Raw genomic sequence first — 18,842 nt, 5'->3', positions numbered from 1 at the left:
AAAACACCAGTGTTTGTTGCTTCACCGGGAACTGGTAGGTGTGCTCAGATCTGCTGCCTGGCGCCCGTGGGTCCCTATCACCTCCTCCGGGCAGGCAGGGGACGTGTCGGGACAGGGCCACGTCCTGAGTTAGTTGTGTTGTGTGTGAGCGCAGCTGCGCCAACAGTCTGGTTACCCTGTAGCTTTTGTTGTAAAACTGAAGAGATTCACATAATCTCTGAGGCAAGTCCTACACTAAGAACTAATTGCAAGAGCAGCCAGGTTCTTACCTTTGTAAAATCAAGTTATTTTCAAAGGCTTGTTTTCTCTGTTAACAGCAGACTAGGTGATAGAAAGCCCCAGAAAACCCACAAAGGTATCAGACAGTTAGAATTAACTGTTTTTCGGGTGCACTCTAACCATAACTCTAGGTTTTGAATAATGTGGTTTTGTTGTAAAGTCACCATGGCGTGAGCACGTACATGGACAGAACTGCAGCCGGGCCCATGGCCGCAGCCCATTGGCAGGAGTCCTCGCCCTCCTGCTCCGAGGCTCCTCCTCGACTTGCGTGATCTGTACCATGCACCTCGAGAACTCTCCCCTTTCTTCAGAAAGGGCTGTGTACCATACAAAAGGAAATAATCAGGCTTTATTTGAACATGTAATGATCATGTCCTAATTAAAATGCAAGCACGGTGGACTGAAAATTGAATGTTTTAAAGACCCGGGGCTTATAGAGAAAAACACGCTTCCTGACGCAGTTTAGAAAGTGGCTCTAACCTGGTTTTCTGCAGTTCCTGCTCCAGTCTTTCCTCACACTCACACTGACCCCCAGCGTCAGGGGGAGAAGGGCCGGTGCTGGAGCCGTGCCCACCTTTCAGGTGGGGGGACCAGAGCCCCCAGACACATCACCGAGGTCGTGGGTGGGACTCTCCAAGGGCCGCTGTCCCCCTCCCCACAGCCGTCCCCCAAGGGTCTGCTCACCCCCTGTGCTCTGGATGACCCCCGACTCCTCTCCCAGCTCCACCGCATACCCTGTCGCCCGTCTCCATGCAGTCCAGTGTAGTGGCCCAGCTCTCCCACCAGGAGAAGTTTGCGTAGCCCCCAGGCTGAGGCGTCCACACCACCCTCCCAGGTGGCCGCGCCCATTGGACTCTGAGCTCCTGAGATGGGGCCCCAGTGGTCCTGACCCCGTTCCTCCATGGGAGCTGTCCTCATGTAGCTTAAAAAATAAATGAGTGAATGAAAAACCGGAACTTGAGTTTCCAGTTTTAGGTTTGGTGTTTTTTCTCGCCGTCTTTACCGCCTCTTCGGCTTTGGTTCTTCATCTTCGCTGGTCTGAGCAGGTGGTGTGGCTTCAGGGCGGGTGGGAAGGGCCCCTCCTTGGTTGCCTTCCCACATCTTGTCTCAGCTCCATTGTCACCTTCCCCTGCCTCCAATGTTTCAAGTTAAATGTTGATTGTTCAGCCTAGAATAAAGTCCTGCACAGGAGCTTCTGGGCTCTCGTGGCCAAAGTCGTGGCTGCTGGTCTGCACGGGGTCTGGGACAACTCAGTTCCTTTCCCACTCCGGGGCCCGTGTTTGAGGGGGGAGTTTCCGGTTGCATGTAGGACCCCTGAGTGAGCAGCATGGCAGACTGGAAGTTCCTTCCCCCACCACCCCACCCCCCACCAGCCACCAAGGGGCAAACCATCAAGACATTTGGGGCGATTCCAGCAGAGCTGCAAACAGCCATGTGCAGCCCAGGAAAGTTTTCCTGTGGTTCTCGCTTGTCACTCTCTTGGTTTAACCTGCTAACGCAATCTGAAGGAAGAACGTCCCATCTCTCCAGTGGCAATGACGAGCTGTCACAACAGGGACGCCGCCTGAACAGTTGCATTCCAAGACTTCCAGCACAGCAGCTGCGGTTAGACAGCTGGCAGCCTGAGCTGTGGGAGCGGCTCCCGGGTTTGGAGGAGGATGGCCGTCACTCCAGCTGTGTCCCCAGGCTCATGTTCCTAATGCTGCCCAGTGCCCTGTGGACAAGCAAGGCAGGGGTGGGAGGGCACATACCCACTTCTACCTCCAGATTCATGTAGCAAAGCCAGTGTGTTCTTAAAGTGAGGAAACAAGGTGTGGCCAACAGGTCTGTCTCTGCTCCTGAGATGCGGTGAACTATTCCCAGCAGAGCTTTTGTTGGCACCTGGGCCCCTGCCCACCCGTAGCTGTCGGCTGTGAGGGTCCTGGAGCCTGGCCAGGATCGGCCAAGGAAGCCCTGGGGACATGTGTCCGCCCACATGCTGGATCCAGCTTAGCTTAGCCAGGTGGCTGGCGTCGGTGTACAGAGCCCATGTCAGCCCAGCAGCCTCATCTCCAAAGCGGGTTTACCTCTTTCATTGAGCAGCTGGCTTGCTTAGTCCCAAGTTCTTTGAGTTGCAATTTAATTCCAGTGTCATTACCTTCCCTCTGGCAACATCCATGCTTGACGGCCACTAGGAAGCTCCTCACTCTGCACCTGCCCGCAGCCCTCGGCCCACACACTGCCTGGCTGCCCACGTGCCCATCTCTTGGATAAAAGACAAGGCCCTACAAAGTCAGCCACTGACCCCAGACAAACCACAACAACGCAGAGTGGCTGAGAGTAACGTGGAGGCAGGTCCTGTGCAGACCCTCCTGTGTGTCCAGGACACCCCTTTCATTCTGCTTTTTGAAAATGGGGGAGCCCCACTTCCCAGCCCCCCACGTGGGGCAGCAGCAGTGCTGTGGCCTTAACTACAGGGAGCAGCACCTCTATTCTTGAGAAGTGTGCCTTTGCGCCCACGAGTATGTGCGTGCATGTGCTGTGCATGTGCCCATGCGAGCGTGCTGCATGTGTGCACAGAAGTGTGTGCATGTATGCTCAAGGGATCACATGTATGGTGAATGTGCACGTGTGTGTGGTGAGTGTGTATGCGTGTGTGCTCAGCATGAGGCACCTCCACACATCCTCGTTCAGAGCCTGCTGAAGCCATAGCTTCCGAGAACATTGTCGTCTGTGCTGTCCCGTGTCTTTCCACCCACGCAGGCCACACGCGGATGCGTTTTCTCACCTCCGTGCTGTGGCAGGAGCTGGGGAGGAGCAGGGGAAGATTCAGACGAGCCAGTGTCTACACCTGGGCCCCGGGCCCGAGCCTCACCTGGTCCCACAGCTCCCCATGTGTGTCCTGCACCCCCCAGAAGGATACCTGTGAGCGTCTGTTAGATCCACCTGTTGTCGTTCCCTTTTTGCAGTTGCCTGTACCTTGTACAACTAGATCAAGATCAATAAGGTGAGGGTGAAGGAACAACCGGCCTCCATGGTCCAGCTCCTCACAGCATGTCTGGTCTGCACTCACCCATCTTGCGTCAGGTGTCCAGACTTAGGGGTGGGAGAGCCCCAGGCATGGGGCCGGGGGGGGCAGGGGCAGTGGAAACGCCCTCCCCTCTAACGGCCCACCTGGTGCCACACGACGACACCCACCTGGGATCCCCCGACCCAACCTTGGATCTGCAGGGAGAAGGTTGGAACAGAGATGAGAAAGGGAGCGAGTCATGGGTCTGAGCTGGTGGCAAAGAGCAAGAACGCGGTGCCCTTTCCACACCCCAGGCCTCCCTCTCAGAAACCACGGCAGCCCCCAAAACAATGGCACAATGAGTCAGGGGTGAGGCTGGACCCCTGAGCAGTCTGGGCACAGTCTCTTGACTCCCCTCTCCCTGGGTACCCTGGGCCCAGGGCTTGCTCAGCTGGTGGTCACACTGCAAGGCTCCGTGGCCTCCCAGCAAGTCACAGCCCTGGACGCACAGCTGCTTGGACACAAAGCACATGAGGGCAAGTCGTATACTCTTCAGGTGCAGTTTGGGTGAATTGGGTGAAACCATAGCGAAGCGTTCGTGGGCCTGCGTAATCTGTTCTGCCTGTGCTCGGCTACTAGCCTGAGCTGGGAGAGTCACATCCCCGCATAGGGCATCCGTACCAGCCGGCTGGCACCACAGATGGTGAGACCACCTCCCTCACTCCCATGAGTGCCTACATTGGAGCCGGCCCATCACTTCACCACCTGAGAACCCTCTGCCACTTTGCCTCTGGTCCACCGGACACTTCTACAAAGGCTGCCAGCCCCTCCCCTTAGGGCTGCAGTGGGGCCCTGCTGTAATGCGCCCATGCCATGTTGTCAGGCTGGGTCAGTGTTGCCGTCACAACGGAGCTGAGGTCTCAGCAGAGCCTGTGCTGTTACAGCTGGATGTCCCCTCCTGGAGCCCAGAGCCTCGGCACCTGGACACCTGAAGGCTGACGCTGCATGGGGAAGACAGAACTTTTCCCCCATGGAAGAAATGCCACCCCTGTCCCATCACGCAATTTATGGCTCTGTGAGGCCCCTCATCCACTGAGCCAGCCACCCCACCTGTGCCCTCTCGGCTCTGGCCATGGACAGAGTGGTTCAGGTGGCTGAGGTCACCACGCTTCCCGTCTCGTTGTTGAGCACATGCCCTAAGGTTGTCGCTGCTGGTGTTTATGTCTGCGGCTTGAGTGTCACGTCAAACAGAAGTCAGAATGATCCTCTTCTGCACAGGACATACCCAGAGCTAGAACGGTTGAGGCTGTAAGCGAGGCCCTGCCATCCAGTGGGCTCAGCGCTCATGATATCCCCAGATGTCACTGCAGGGGTGCCCAAGGTGGGTGCCCAGACGCCACACCCAAGTCTCGAAGCAGGAGGCAGGTCAGGTGCTGGCAGCGCCAGGCTGGGGGCAGCCTCCTCCTCCTGCTCCCGTCACCCTCTCCTCACTGCGTCCCCCAGGACCTCCCCCTCTTAAACCCTTAGCTTCCTGGTGTCAGGGCCCCGCCGACCTCCCTGAGCCCGAGTCCTCTCCTCGTGGCCCATCTCCAGTCACACTGGGGGCAGGGCTTCAAGCCCCGCACTTGGGGATTGGTTCATCCTCAGCAGTGCCCTGGGCTCCACTTTGCCCTGCGCCAACCCCAGGCCTCTGAGTGGGAAGAGGGGACCCGCAGCTACTGCTCTGACTTCTCCACTTTCCGTCTCTTAGGTAGGGGTCACTTCAGGAATGCAGGCTGTGGCAGTCGCAGATGGTTCTCAGGGCCTCGCCCAGTGGGTGCCTGCGGGGCTCCGACTCTGTTCCCACCTGAGGGCTGTGGACACCCCCTCGCCCCAGGTGTGGCCGCGTCTACCTGTGTGCGCAGGAGACTTGCCGCTTGTTCAGGAGGACATCTGCTCTCTCGCTGAGGCTTCGGGTGGGCCTGCTTTTCTGTGTCCATCGCCTCTTTATTTCTCCTCTGTCTGTGTCTGGATGCGGTGCTAGTACTGGTCTGTAAGACGCTGCACTCTGGGGACACAGAGCGGCTCGGTGTGCCAGTTGTGTGAGGTGAATAAAGTGGTTGGGTTCACGAAGTGCTGATGCTCCAGGGCTTAGTCCCAACATCTTCCAGCTGCCTTCCCAGGGTTGGAGGCCCGGCCCAGATGACACTTGTGGCTGCACCACTGGGCCTCACCCTTCCGATTATGGGGGACCCCGGCTCCCCATTTCCTGTGTGGGTCTCTCTCCCGGCGCAATCCCAGGGCCCAGGTCTGCTCTCGGGTCCACACCCTCTGCCTGGGTCAGGGCCCATCCTGGAACTGCCCTGCCTGGTGCAGAGTCGCTGGGGTCCATCCACCTCTGTCCCTGGTTGAGCAGAGCCCCTTGGCACATAGGGTGGGTATCATCTGGGTGAAGCGCACACAAGTTCTCTCCCCAAGGGAGCCTGTCGAGGTGGCCTTGTGCAGACAACTTCGGAAGCGAGGATCAGGCCCACCGCGTGGGGGCAGGGGATGGGGGCAGGGGTTGCAAAGATAGGGAGGATGTCTGGGCTGAGGAGGCCCAGCTGGGCAGGTCACCCAGAGGTCATTCTGCCGGCACAGTACCCCGAGGCTGGGAGGGTAGAGTCCGGTCTGCCGTGACTCCTGCCCCATTTTGGCAGGAACTCTGGGAAAGGTGACCCTCCCCTCGAGACATTGGCTGGGTCAGGCCCACAGAGGTCCCGCAAGACAGTTTTGCCGAGACCTTTCCCAGAAGGAACCCCAGGGCGACGTGGGAGTTAATGCCAGTATCACCGGGTGGCTTTAAACCGGTTGCAAATGACAGGCGCTGAAGTGGCCGGCCTCCCCCGCTTGCGCCTCCACTCTGCTAGCCTCCCGGGGCCGCTGAGCCTGGCCTGGGCCGCTCGCTCTGGCCCCGCGTGGCAGGTAAATCACGCCCGCTGGCATTTCCCGGCAGCTGTGCTTGCGGCTGCACCTCTAAAGTCGGCAGAGCAGACAGGGCAAGAGTTTTTACAGAGCTCAGGGGACCCTTTACGAAAGAGGCGAGTTGGCCCTTGTGCTGGAAACCCAGTGCAGTGGAGAGAATCCCACTAGGGTTTTAATTTAATCTGCCAGACACATACATTTCTTTAAGATCGTGAACTCTGAGTGTTAGCACGCTAATTCAGAATTTAACCTTTGCCGTTCTGGACACCAGATTCTGCATAGCATCTTTCAAATGGGAAGGACTTCCGTTCCACCAGGGAATGTTGGTTTGTCGGGGCCGTTGTTACCAGCATCTGTGCCCCATCAGGAAGCCCTGCCTCTCAGAGGTGGGGTCTTCCAGGTGCTGCCTTGTCCACTGTCATCTGTGGATGGTTCTGATGGGAGCTGCGTCCTGGAGGCCCAGGCTTTCTGCCCCAGAGAGCAGGGCTGCTTCTGGGAGAGGCTGTCTTGCTCACGGAGCTTCAGCATCAAAGACGATGGCTGCCTTCAGACACTGGGCTTTGCGCATTTTCTGTTACACACGAGGGCACCATCTCAGTCATGGCTGCCTGGGCCCATTTTCTCCGCCACTGTCTGTGGTTGGGGGCCATGTGGGGGCTACACACAGAACTTGGGCCTGGCGGGACCCTCTCCCGGAGGTGGGCTTGGTGCAGGTGGCTCCCAGGCTAGGATGCAGGAACTGCTGGTCTCAGGTGTACAGATCGCAGAGGGAGTGCCCTAATTTCACAGGGGCCACCAGATGAGCCACAAGTGCTTCTGCACAAGCTCTCTGCTGGGGGCTCAGACTGGCCATGCTCCCTGTGCTGAGTGCATGCTCCTCCCCTGGGGCCTGCAGTCACTGCGACAGGACCCATTCGGATGGGGGTCCCCACACCCCACACAGGAGGAAGGCGGGCCTCTTCCAGACACCTGCCCTGGTAGGCACGTGCCTCCAGGAACTCATGTGGCTGTGCCGGGAACCTGGCCCATGGGTGTTGCCCTGACAAGTGATCCATGCAGAAATCAAATGCCACCCTGAGGACCCCTGGCTCGTGTCGGTGTCCTGCCTGCGGCCATTGGTATTCCCCCAGAATGCAGTCCCACTAGAACCCGAGCTCTCAGGCAGAGCCCTGGCCAGCGGTGCTCTCGAGAAAAAATCCCTTCCTTGGTGAGGACCACAATGTGGTGTGGGCACCAGGGCAGCCAGGCCAGGCACACACACCTCCTCGACTGTTCATGGGGCTCTGGGGAGTCAGCCCAGCTGATGGAACCTGCCCCCCCACGGGACAGCTGGTGTGAGGATACCCTGTGCACTCTCCATAGGTGTGCCTGGCCCCAGCCCGGCTGGACTCGTCCTGTCCAAGAACAAGGGGACACCTGGGCTCTGGGCCATGAGGTGGCGTATGTCCTCCAGTGCAGGCCCCAGTGACGTTGCGGCAGAGCTGAGCCTCAGCAGGTGACAGACAGGGGCTCTGTCTGCGAAAGGCAGGGCTGCTTCCCTTCCTACCTTCCAGCCATCCATGGCGCCTGGGAATCCTGGTGCCTCCCTGCTCAGAGCAAGGAGGACACGTCAGCAGCGGGAGGACTGATTGGGAACAGGGACAACCCAGAAGTAAAGAAAGCAGTTCTTCTGGGAATCCCTGCAGGCTGAAAGCTCAGGACCTGGAGGTTCTAGCAGGTTTCGTGCTCTTGCATCAGTTGGAGGGTCCCTGGGTCCCCACCACCAGCTGCCGTGCGGCCCAGGGCCTGCAGGCGTGCTTCAGGAGGGCCCACGTGGGTTGTCTGCAGTCATCCCCGGCCCTAACAGGGAACAGATGTGCCTCCTTGCCAGCATGAGACCTTTGTTAAAGCAAAGCAGCTTTTGAAAGAATCTTTATTTATCTAAGAGGGAGACCACGGCCACATGAAGGCCCACAGGCTGGGCTTGAGGAGGGGCGTTCCCTCCACATGGCAGCCCTGCCACCAGGAGTCCACAGCACACACCCACAGAGAGGAGGAAACGTGGGCAGGAGGGTCCGAGGGCAGCTCATCACCCACCCTGTCCCTCACAGCAGCACCGCTGTCGTGAACTTAGATGTGCTCTCGTTATCACTCTCAGAATTTGACCACCAAGGTGTGTCGTGTGAGTGGGCGTGGGAGGCAGACCCAGCGAGAACACATAGGGCATCGGCGAGGGCAGGAAGGGTACGTAGTCGACATGGAGCCTGGGGCCCTATAGAGACCGCAAGGCGCACCTGCTCCTCTTCATCCTGACATGCCTGGAGGAGAGTCAAAAGGGACCCCATCCCCTCACCCGCCCCCAGCCAGGCTCTCTGCACCTCACTCCCTAGCGAGGGCAGACAGGAGAGCGTTCTGAAAGCATTTCAGGAGCTTCCGAACGTGCCCAGAGCGGATCTCGGGGTTGTGCTGTTTCCAGTGGAAACAAAGCAGGAAGGAGGAATGGCATTTTTGCTCATGTAAAAGTGTTTTCCCTGTCTGGTGGCTGAGGGCTTCCCTCCTCCACAGATGGCTGCTTATCTGTCCTGCTGGACTGCTGTGCCTGCTCACCGCCATCGCACTGTGTTCGCGCTCCTTAAATGTGCAGACGTTTATCAGATAGGGAGTCGGTAGCAGCAGAAATGCAGTAGAGCGTCCAAGGGAACATTTTCGCTTTGATTACTACAAATCCACGGGCCCTTGGGTCCAAGGCTTCTCCTGCAGTTTGCAAGTGGGTTTTTACAGCACATTAGAGCTGGGGGCGAGTCCAAGGAAAATAGTGCTCTCAGTATCAGAACCAGCTGCAGCTTTCTGGAGCCGATGACTCACGCCTTCTTTTTAATTGGGTGGGAGCACCAGGCGGGAGACACAAGGGGCCTCTGAGGGTATCAAAGCAGCAGGCTCACCCCTTGCGTCCATCTGCAGCCCCTGTTTATCTGACTGTTTTCCTCCCGCAGCTCCAGTCATAAAAACGGAGCCCAGCGATGACTACGAGCCTGCCCTCACCTGTGGACCAGTGAGCCAGGGCCTGAACCCGCTCACGAAGCCTTGCTACGGCCCGCCACTCGCCCTGCCACCCGATCCCAGCTCCTGCCTTGTGGCCGGCTTTCCACCCTGTCCACAGAGAAGCGCCATGATGTCTCCGCCACCCAGCGCCAGCCCGAAGCTCCACGACCTCTCCTGTGCCCCCTACAGCAAAGGCATGGCCGGCCCGGGCCACCTTGGACTTCAGCGGCCAGCCGGAGGGGTCCTTGGAGGCCAGGAGGCACCGAGACCTGGGGGCCCACATCCCAGCGCCCCCCAGCCACCACCCCCCGCCCTGCTGCAGCCACAGGTGAGTCCACAGCCTAGCAGCGGCTGCTCCCTGGGGCGCCAGCCAGCACTCTGTCCCCACAGCCCCTCCACTGCACTACCGCCTGGTACCCACGAGCCAACCTGTCCGCAGCCCTGCAGCCCAACACACGCCCCCGGGATGGGCCACCAGCAGCACCAATCTTCGAAGGTTCTGAGAAGTGAGCCAGCCGCCCGGCCCCCACCGCCCGAGGTGCGTGAGGACAGTGATCATAGTCTGGCCCCCATTCCCATAACGGTCAAGAGAGAGCCGCGGGAGCTGGACCAGCTGGACCTGGATGACGGTAAGTGCCCACGGGCCGGTGCTTCGTGTGGCCAGGAGTGTGCCCAGCACCCCACGTGTGGAAAGCACCTGCTGCTGTTGGTGGCACCCAGTGGCCGGCAGTGTCAGCCACCAGCCAGTGTGATGCATGGCCTACCTGTCCATTCGGCGTGGGGACCCTCAGGGAGCATTGTCCCCATGCTGACACCATGGAAAACCCAGGATGCCCAGGTGTGTGGACGGTTGCCATACAGGTATGGCCTCGCGCCAGACAGATGTCCTGTTAGGAGAGGGGCCACCCTGGACATGGCCTCAGCACTGGCTGTCCTGTGTCTTAGCATCTGAAAGGCTTCTTTAGCTGAGGGAACAGATTTTATGTGGCAGTTACCTGAAAGTGAGAGCGTGTCACCCTCGCATCCTGTGCAACACCTAAGCAGGTGGTGGTCTTGCTGGAGCTCAGGGGCAGACAGTGAGGACCGGGTGGCACCCTGGCTGGGACTCAGATCCTACCCCCAGCCCCATACAGCCCCGGTCCCCTCCCTGCAATGATGTTTAAGGTGACATAGAACAAGGGGCCAGGCTGAGTGGGGAGAACACCTGAGTCCTCCCTGTAAGTGATAGCTGGGGACAACTCCCTAGAGTGACAGCCAGGGACATCTCCACATAGAGTGATAGCTGGGGACACCTCCACATAGAGTGATGGCCAGGGTCATCTCCATGCAGAGTGACAGGCAGGGACACCTCTATGAGAGGCTTATTCTCTTTCCTTTGGGACAAAGAGCCATGGGCCCCATGACCAGCTTATTAAGAGCTGAATCAGTGCTCCCGTGGGCTTAGCCTCCTGTTGCGGCACAGCCTGTTTCTCTAGGTGTGGGTTGTTTCTTGGACTCGGGTACAAACCAGTGCCATGGAGCTGGTGCCCAGGGACCTGGGTGCAGGACAGCCCTTGGCCTCCAGCCTCTCCAGTCACACCACTGCAGTGGCTTCCCCAGGCATGGGGTGCCTGACTCCCTGGAAACACCACCTCAGCCTCCCAGCCTCCATGGCTCAGGCAGCTGAGCCTCCTTCACTTTCCCTAAAATTGCAAGCATGTGTCGTAGGTGATTTCCTCCTGACAGCATCTCAGTAAATGTCACATTTTCCCCATGTTTGTGTTTCACAAACTCTCTGGTGGCCCTTGTGTTCCAAGGATGCTTTGGGGAGAGGTCACTTGTGGGGCCACTGTGTCTGATGGGCAGCAGGTACCAGGGCCCCCCTCTTGCTGTCAGTACCCTCGTCCCACTTGAGGTGCAGATGAAGGCTGGCTGGGGAGCATGTGAGCAGTTGTGGCGGTGGAATCCTAGCCACAGGCTCTGAATATGGGCGCTAGCCCCCAGCCTAGTGCAAGGGCTGCCTCCCTCTCCACTGTCACCTCGTGACTGCGGGGGTTCACAGACCCCATCTGCTTGGGTGGAAACGAGGCCCCAGCAAATGGCTCTCCCACTGGCTCCTGACTCGAGGCTACAGGCTTCCCAGTATTCTTGTTCATAAACATGCACCCCTAAACTGGGCAACCTCTCCAGGGTGTGCTCGAAGGGCAGCCTCCCAGGGCACTGCCCAGAGCCCAGCAGTTCCTCCCCCATGAGCCATGCTTCAGGCCCCCAACTGCCCTCAGCACCTTGAGGATGTTTCTGCTAGAATCAGGTTCTCCTGACCAGACCCCCCAGCCCACCTTAGGACCAGGGTGGCTGTCAGGACAAAAGGAGGCCAGGCCCCTATCCCTTAGCACCTGCAGACTGAGTGGATCTGCCTTCGGTCCTCTTGTCCAGCTAAGGAGGCCCTGTACCCAGGGTTGAACAGTGACACACCCTCTGCTTGTCTCAGAAGCCCTGCATGGCCCTGTGGGGTGGAGGCAGACAGAGGTCAGAGGGCACACGTCTGTCCTGTCTAGCCCTGCCTGTCCAATAGCCCTCGGGTGACACCCTCTGGCCCCATCCCACTGCCCTGGCCCCTTGCATGGTCAGACCCAGCCTTGTGTGCTCAAACTCTCCCAGTGTGTGGTGGGAGGGCACCCAGGGGTCGGCAAATGCTGGTTCTGCCCTTGAGAAGGTGCTGGCCTGGAAGATGAGGGGAACGCGGGGTGCCAAGGCCACGGCGAGTCTCTGGGCCCCTTGGGTCTTAGCCAGGAGGTCAGTGCTGAGTCAGCACTCCAGCTTGAGGCTCCTTGATCTGGGGGCAGCCATGATAGCAAGGTGAGATTGCTCAGCCTGGTGGCCTGGCCCTGCCGCACTCTGGCACCACCGATGGGCCCCCTTGCCACACCGCCAATGTGGCTCCCACTGGTACTGCGTCAGACAGCCATCCATCAGGCACCTGGGCAGTCTACCCCAGGGCACAGGGCTAACTGTGTCACTTCCTATTCCATACCACCTGGGGCAGTCTGTCCGACTCTGGCGGAAACACCCAGCTTCCCGCCACTGCATCCACGTCACCACTGTTTTCAGGTCACATGTGTGGTCCTGGGGCCCTTTGTGCAGCGGTTCTGAAAGTCAGCCCAGCGTGGACCCCCTAGGAGATGGTTCTCTTGGCCTCTGTCCTGGGCTGGATCTGTGGGCCCTTGTTTCTACCAAGGGTCCCCAGTCCCCGGCCAGCTGCAAACACAGCTTTCCGGTTTATCAAAGCGGCGTTCATTTATTCAATCAGGATTGGGGTCATGGTTAAGGCAGCCGTGCCAGAGGCTGGTCCGGAAAGTCCTAAATGCATTTATAAGAATATGCGTGTATTTCCATGCACATACCCGCGTACATGATATTTCATTGCTGCCCAACTCGCCCTCGGTTAAAACCCACCAGTGTGAAGTCGTGAGCGGCAGAGAGTAAGCGCTGCTCTGATCCGTCTCCACTCGGTCAGTCCTGCTAGAGCTGGGGGTGAAGCTTCAGGCGAAGACCCCCAGCGCCCCCCTGAATGACCTTTCCTAGAGCGGAGACCCTAAGGTGAGGGAGGCAGCCCTACACCAGCCCAGGCATCCGTACACAAGGCTCTCAGGCCCAAGGGCTGCTGGACCAACTGCCCGGATGGCACCTGCTGAAAACTGGCCGTGGGGCTTACCTCCTGGCTCCAGGCATCTGTTCCCTGTCAGGAGCTGGGTCCAGGTGTCCGCCCCCCCATCAGGAACCAGGTCCAGGCGTCTGTCCTGTCAGGAAAGCAGACCGAATGCTCATTGCTTTGTCTAAGCAGCTGAAGATGCACAGGTCCATGGCATCTGGAATGTAGAAGGGGCCCGACTCTAGCAATCTTGCAGGGGAGCCCAGAGAAAGCACCTCTGTCCTCATAAGATAGTAAACAGCACTGTCAGCCGAGCGTTAGGGGCTCATGGAAGGATCTCAGGGCAGGGTCTTGGGCTCATCTCACTTGCTCAGAACCAGGGGCTGTGATTGCGGGGGGCCAGCCCCTCACTAGTCCCCGAGAGACTGTAACACAGAATAAAGGTCCATATTGTGAGCACAGGGACCTGCCCCCAGGGCCCCTGGCCTGAGTTCTGAGGGAGTCTTGGGGTGCATTCTTACAGGAATGGTAGGAGGGGTATGCAGGTGTTGTGGGGAAGGCATGGGTCTTGCAGGGTGTTTGAAATCGTGGATGACTTGAGTTGGCATCATCTGATCCTGGTCCAGCCCTGCCGTTTAATGTTCTGTGTGGTTGGGGTGTTTGAGAATTAATTTGTCGGGAGGGCCAAGGTCAGAACTCCTGTTGGTTCAGGGCAGAGGACAGCTCGGAGAACGCCTGTCTGCGTGTGTGGGGTGTGGGGCTGGTCTGGGCCTGGACGGGGGTCTGGCCGTCCCCTCTGCCGCTCTGCCTGACTTGCTGTGGACCTCGGGGGTCTCCTCAGAGCGGCTCTTCCTCAACCCTCAGGAGTTCGCTCTCTCCACCCAGTTCCATCCCCCTCCCCTCACCCCCACCCTGCTTATGCGTAATTAAACTGAGCTTGAAGGAATTTCGCTCTAGTATACATTTTGTGTAGTTTCACCAGGTCTCTCAAAAGAGAATGGGGGGGGGGGGTGGAAGGAGCACACTTCAGAATCGCCGGCCCCGTGAGTGCGTCGTGGCTGATGGCAAGCCAGCCTCTGTGGAGCGTCGGCAGCGTGGCCGCAGGGAAGGGTCTCGAACTCACCCAAGGCCTGTCTTTCCCTGTGGGCCTGGGTTATGAATTTGCAGCCCCACTCAGGAAGGTGTGTATGAGAGGAAGTAGAAACCAGAAGGAAAACCTGAGGTAGAAAGCTCGACGCCATTGATTTCCGGCAGCCTTGACATTAAAAAGCAAACACTTATCACTTGCACCCAGGGAAAAGCAAGAAGCTGGGGTGGGCTGGACTAGAGACCCTGGACCAAGGGTGCAGGGGCGGGGAGCGGGCTAGATGGGAAGCAGGCCCCTTACCACACACTGCTGAGGGGTATCTAGGCTTTGCCCGTGAGCAAAGGAGCACCCTGCCCAGCACTGCGATTCTCACTCCGCTGCTTCTCACTCTGGTGAGCAGTGAGAAGTTGGTACTGTCCCTCCATGCTTCACCTGCAACCAGCAAGCTGGTCACTGGAGCCTGGGCTGTGGTTAAGTCTGGCCCTTATTTTCTGTGTCGGGTCTTCTCTACTTGCTTCCAGGGAACAGCCCTTCGAAGCTGCTACTGGGGGCTTCAGGCGTGTCTGCGATGCTAACGGTGCTAAATGGTGCTGGCCTGGAGGAGTTGGGGGGGTGGTGTGTGCAGTTAGAACAGGCTTTTCGTTTGGGTTTTTGTTTCCAGGCACATAGGATGAAACAGGCAGTGGCAGGATGTTGTCCAGTGCCCAAGAGCCTGGGCCACAGAGAGCTGCCGTGGTGGCCGGTGCTCTAAACGGTCCTCTGTTCAGGTGTCAGTGACCACGCCCCCAAGCTCCAGGGAACAATCCAGGTGCCCCAGGACTTGCCTCAACATGAGTCCCTCCTCATTCAGAGGATTTCTTTGTTCCTCAGCTGTTTCTACTCTCAGGTGTTTTTCAAAGATATTTAGCCCATAAATAAATTTCAATTATCACTTATTTAATAATAAATTGTACTTTATTATAATTATAAATTAAAATTATAATTATAACTTATTCTTTGGTTCAACAGTATTCATAAAGCTTAAGACATCTTGATCGTGGCAGTGCCACGGAGTACCTTTCTTTTAAACTTAGCTTTATGGTCCTCACTTATTTCAAGTTTAGATTCAACGTGTCATAAAAGCTATGCTGTGAGCCACTTCCCCGCGTGCTTTCTGACCTGCCCTGCACACTAGCAGGGCAGCACCCCTCCTGGTGACAAGCTGTCCTTGACTTCCATGTAAATGTGGGCAGTGCACGCACATGCACACAGTGGCTTGTGGCCATGGGACACGCTCCGGCTCATATACGTTTGCTGAGAGCACACTGTAAATGCCTCTGAAGCTCTCAGAGTTTATTCCAGGATTTATGTAAAGGGGGCCCTGTTTGGCTGAAACGGAGACCCTCCCTTTGAGCTTTGCAACCAAAGGAATCACTCCCGAGATGTCTGCCCCTGCCCCTGTCCCTCTACTCTGGTCCCCTCGCCCCTGCCCGCGGCCCCTACCACAATCAGCCCTTTCAGTGCCCCCCCCCCGCCCCCTAAGCTCTCAGGTTTCCAGAAGTCTAGATGTCATTAAAACAACAAGCAGGTGGGCCTAGGCAGCCAGGATCGCGTCTGCTGAGTCTGGCAGTGAGTCCCCCACAGTCTCCCTTCCTTTCCTGAGCCGGGGCTGCTCTGGGCGAGAACAGGAGCTTTCCTCATGGAAAGTTTTACTAACCTGGCCCCAGGCCCAGGGCTGAGGCCTCCCCCGTTCCTAGTGGTGATGGAAAGAGTCAGAGCGCCCGAGTGCGCTGGGCTTAGTGCTGGGGACGCGGCTGCTGCACAGCTGAGGGGAGGGGGCATGTAGCCATGCACACAACTCCTGAGGGCCGTCCCGCGTGCACCTCCCAAGACGCCAGCATCTGTCCGCCTAGACACGGAGCCCAGTGTCCAGGGATGTTGTGCCTCCAAGTGGCTCAAACCAATATGCAGACTTTGGCTCGAGTATCTTAGTCCTGGTCTAGATGAACCCATGTGTCAGCCAGTAACGGGCAGGATCTGGTGACCAGCCTTAGGCTGCCGGGGGAGCAACAGGCACTGCCTTTCTGCTATCCTGGAGGGTGTGTGCTTTCGTTAGGACCCGCCCCTGTGTGAAGGAAGAGGTGGACCAGCAGCAGCACTGAGATGTCCGCTGAGTAAGGGCCTCTATAAATAGGGCGCTGCACTTGGCCCCCCGGGACGCAGCTCTCTGGGCCGTGACGTCTGAGCACCATCCTCCTGCAGCTCATGTGACACTGCAGCTTAGGTGTCTGGGCCCTGGGCACCTCCCAGTTGCCGCATGTAGACATGACTATGAGCATCAGGTGCTCTGAACTTCTCATCAGGGTTTCTGCAGTCCAGTTATTTTCTCTGCACTTGGGAATTTGGTGGTTTGCTTTCAGCTAATATTAACCTTCTCCCTTAATCCCAGTCTTAGCTCATTTCCTTCTTTAAATGGAGTTTTCTGATATTGATTTGAGGGAGAGAACAGGTGGCGTTGGGGAAAACAGAGGGAAGAGCTGGAACAGGTCCCGCCACTAACGTCTACTTAGTGCCGAGCAGGCGGCGGCCGAGAACCAAGGAGGGAACTGGTTGTTCAGATGTGGGTGCGTGCTGCAGCATGAGCTTTTGGGGTGCTTGCACCCTCATGTTGAGGGTGAGTCTGTGGATAGTCAGGTGGCGCTGTGTGCGCATGTCAGGCCTGTGCGAACACCCTCTGTGTCCTCCTGCGGGGGGTATGTGCCTTCCCGGAGGCACATTACTCAGCCCCATCGCTGTTTCAGACCAAACTGTACAGCATTGGCCTGGTCTCTGCATTTTCTTTCTCTGATGCTGTGCATTCAAAGTGCCTCTTCACTTAAGAACAAGGGCACTTGACAGATCCTTTCAGATCTATGAGCCAGCAAATTGCACACTGCTATGCTCTGTCCCCAGAACAGGAAGCCAGAAAGAAGGGTTTTCAGAAGCCTAAGAGCCACATTCAAAAGCCCAGAGCTGACAGACCATCGACTGGGCATCTCTTAGGGGAGAGTGGTGGCCAGGGCAGTGCAGGGCTCTGTCTACATGTGTTGGATGACTGTGTTTCCCAAAAGGGCCAGGACCCTGTAAGTCAAGCCAGGCCCCACCTGGCGTGCAAGGGGACAGCCAGTGCTGTGGCTCTTCTAAGCGCTCTTCCTGCACAAAAGTATCTTCTTTGTGTGGACACCCAAGGAAAAGAGAGTGACCGGCTCATGGTTGTCCGTCAAGTCCAGCAGCGGAGAGCATGGATGATTGGTATTGGAGTCATGTCTTCCCATCAGAGCTGAAAAAGTGGTCCCTTTTTGACGTGACACATCATTACCAGCAAACAGAAAACCCAAACAGCAATCATAGTCTGCTGTATGGCCCGAGTGACTTTTGCATACAGTCTCTGCATATTCAGCATTACAGCAATCCTGTGGGTGGGCAAAACTGCCAATGTGACCCCACCTTACAAAGAAGGAGGCTGAAGCTTAGAGAGGAATGTTGTTCTATTTGCTCAGACTCACAGCTGGTGAGTGACAGAATCACAGACACCAGCTCTGCCAGCTCTGATTTCAACACAGTCTTTTTGTTCTACCAAGGCTTAGCTGGATTGTTGAACTTTTCTACCCACTAGAAGTGCAGAGAGCAAAGATTCTTGTGCAGAAGTCTAGTGTGAGCAAGTGTGAGTTGCAAGCGAGAGAAGGGTGGTGTGTTTTTTCTTCATCAGAGAATCTCTGGTTATTAACCGAGGCCCTTTTTTTTTTTGGCTGTGCCCACAGCATACAGAAATTCTTGGGCCAGGGATCAAACCTAAGCCACTGCAGTGACAACACTGGATCCTTTAACTGCTAGTCACTGGGGAACTCCTACATGAGGCACTTTCAGTAGCTCAAGGTGGACTGGAGACAGGCAGAGAAACATGGTGAGTCAGCACTCCCCAAAAAGCAATAAAAATACTGACAGCACTTTCACATCAATTATTGCAGAATCTGAAAATTAACCAGAGGCAGAAGAAACTGAAAAGCATTTATTCAAGAGAAACTGGACCTTATTAAGAAAAGCGGGTGCCTGCTTCTGGGGGTATAGCTCAGCAGTAGAGCATTTGACTGCAGAAAAGTGGGCTCTGTGGTATTATAACTTGGGACTAGCCCTGTCCCTCCCCCAGCTCCATGGGACATAGCCATGAGGAGGCAGTGGCTTCACAGACAGTGGAGGAGACCAGCCTCTTCGGGGCTTTGTTGGAAAACCCTACCCCCAAAGCATAGTCAGTCCTTTGGGTTAGAGTTAGGGGTTAGGGTTAGTGTTAGACGCTCCTGGGAAAGCCACATCCAGGGTAGGATGAAAAATAGCAGTTGTCATCTGGAACCCCCCCTCCCCCGTGGCTGTGATCACAACAGGGACAAAGAGCCTGGCCAAACTAGGTGACCACAGGGAGTTTGCAAAGCCCCGACATGATCCTGGGGGTCTGGAAGACTGCACGCGTGCACATGGGTGTGCTCACACTCAGGAAGCCCTAGGCACGGAGAGGGCCCAGCCGTTCACTTCTGACTCCTTTACTTCAAGGCACTGTAGGAACAGGAGTGAGACCTAAGCTGACTCTGGACCGCGGGCAAATTGAAGGTGGGCCTTCGCACACAGACCCCCTCAACAAAAGGTGCCTGATGGCTCTGGGCATTTAAAGAAACCCAATACCTTTTTTTAAAGTATGGTTAATGTACAATGTTGTGCCAATTTCTGCTGTACAGCAAAGTGATTCAGTCATTAAGTGAATATATATATATTCTTTTTTAATATTCTTTTCCATCATGGTCTATCCCAGGAGATTGGATATAGTTCTCTGTGCTATACAGTAGGACCTCATTGCTTATCCATTCTAAATGTAATAGTTTGTA

At 56.9% G+C, this 18,842-nt stretch overlaps 1 protein-coding gene across 7 annotated transcripts in view; it reads left to right on the top strand.

The window, feature by feature from the left end:
- The window catches only part of NFATC1 (nuclear factor of activated T cells 1), a 95,183-nt gene that overhangs the window by 58,474 nt on the left and 17,867 nt on the right, over window positions 1–18,842 (top strand). For 4 of the 7 annotated variants that reach the window (XM_047766906.1, XM_047766907.1, XM_047766910.1 and 1 more), the window contains one exon: window positions 9,184–9,861. In XM_047766906.1, the coding sequence (XP_047622862.1) occupies window positions 9,184–9,861 (678 nt within the window). The remainder of the gene's footprint in view (window positions 1–9,183; window positions 9,862–18,842) is intronic. The other 3 variants (XM_047766912.1, XM_047766913.1, XM_047766911.1) reach the window with 2 other exon arrangements.

This window comes from Phacochoerus africanus, chromosome 2 (genome assembly GCF_016906955.1).
Source record: "Phacochoerus africanus isolate WHEZ1 chromosome 2, ROS_Pafr_v1, whole genome shotgun sequence".
Lineage (NCBI taxonomy): Eukaryota > Metazoa > Chordata > Mammalia > Artiodactyla > Suidae > Phacochoerus > Phacochoerus africanus.
Note: the sequence above shows the minus strand (reverse complement) of the source record. Positions and strands in the feature narration are given on the sequence as shown.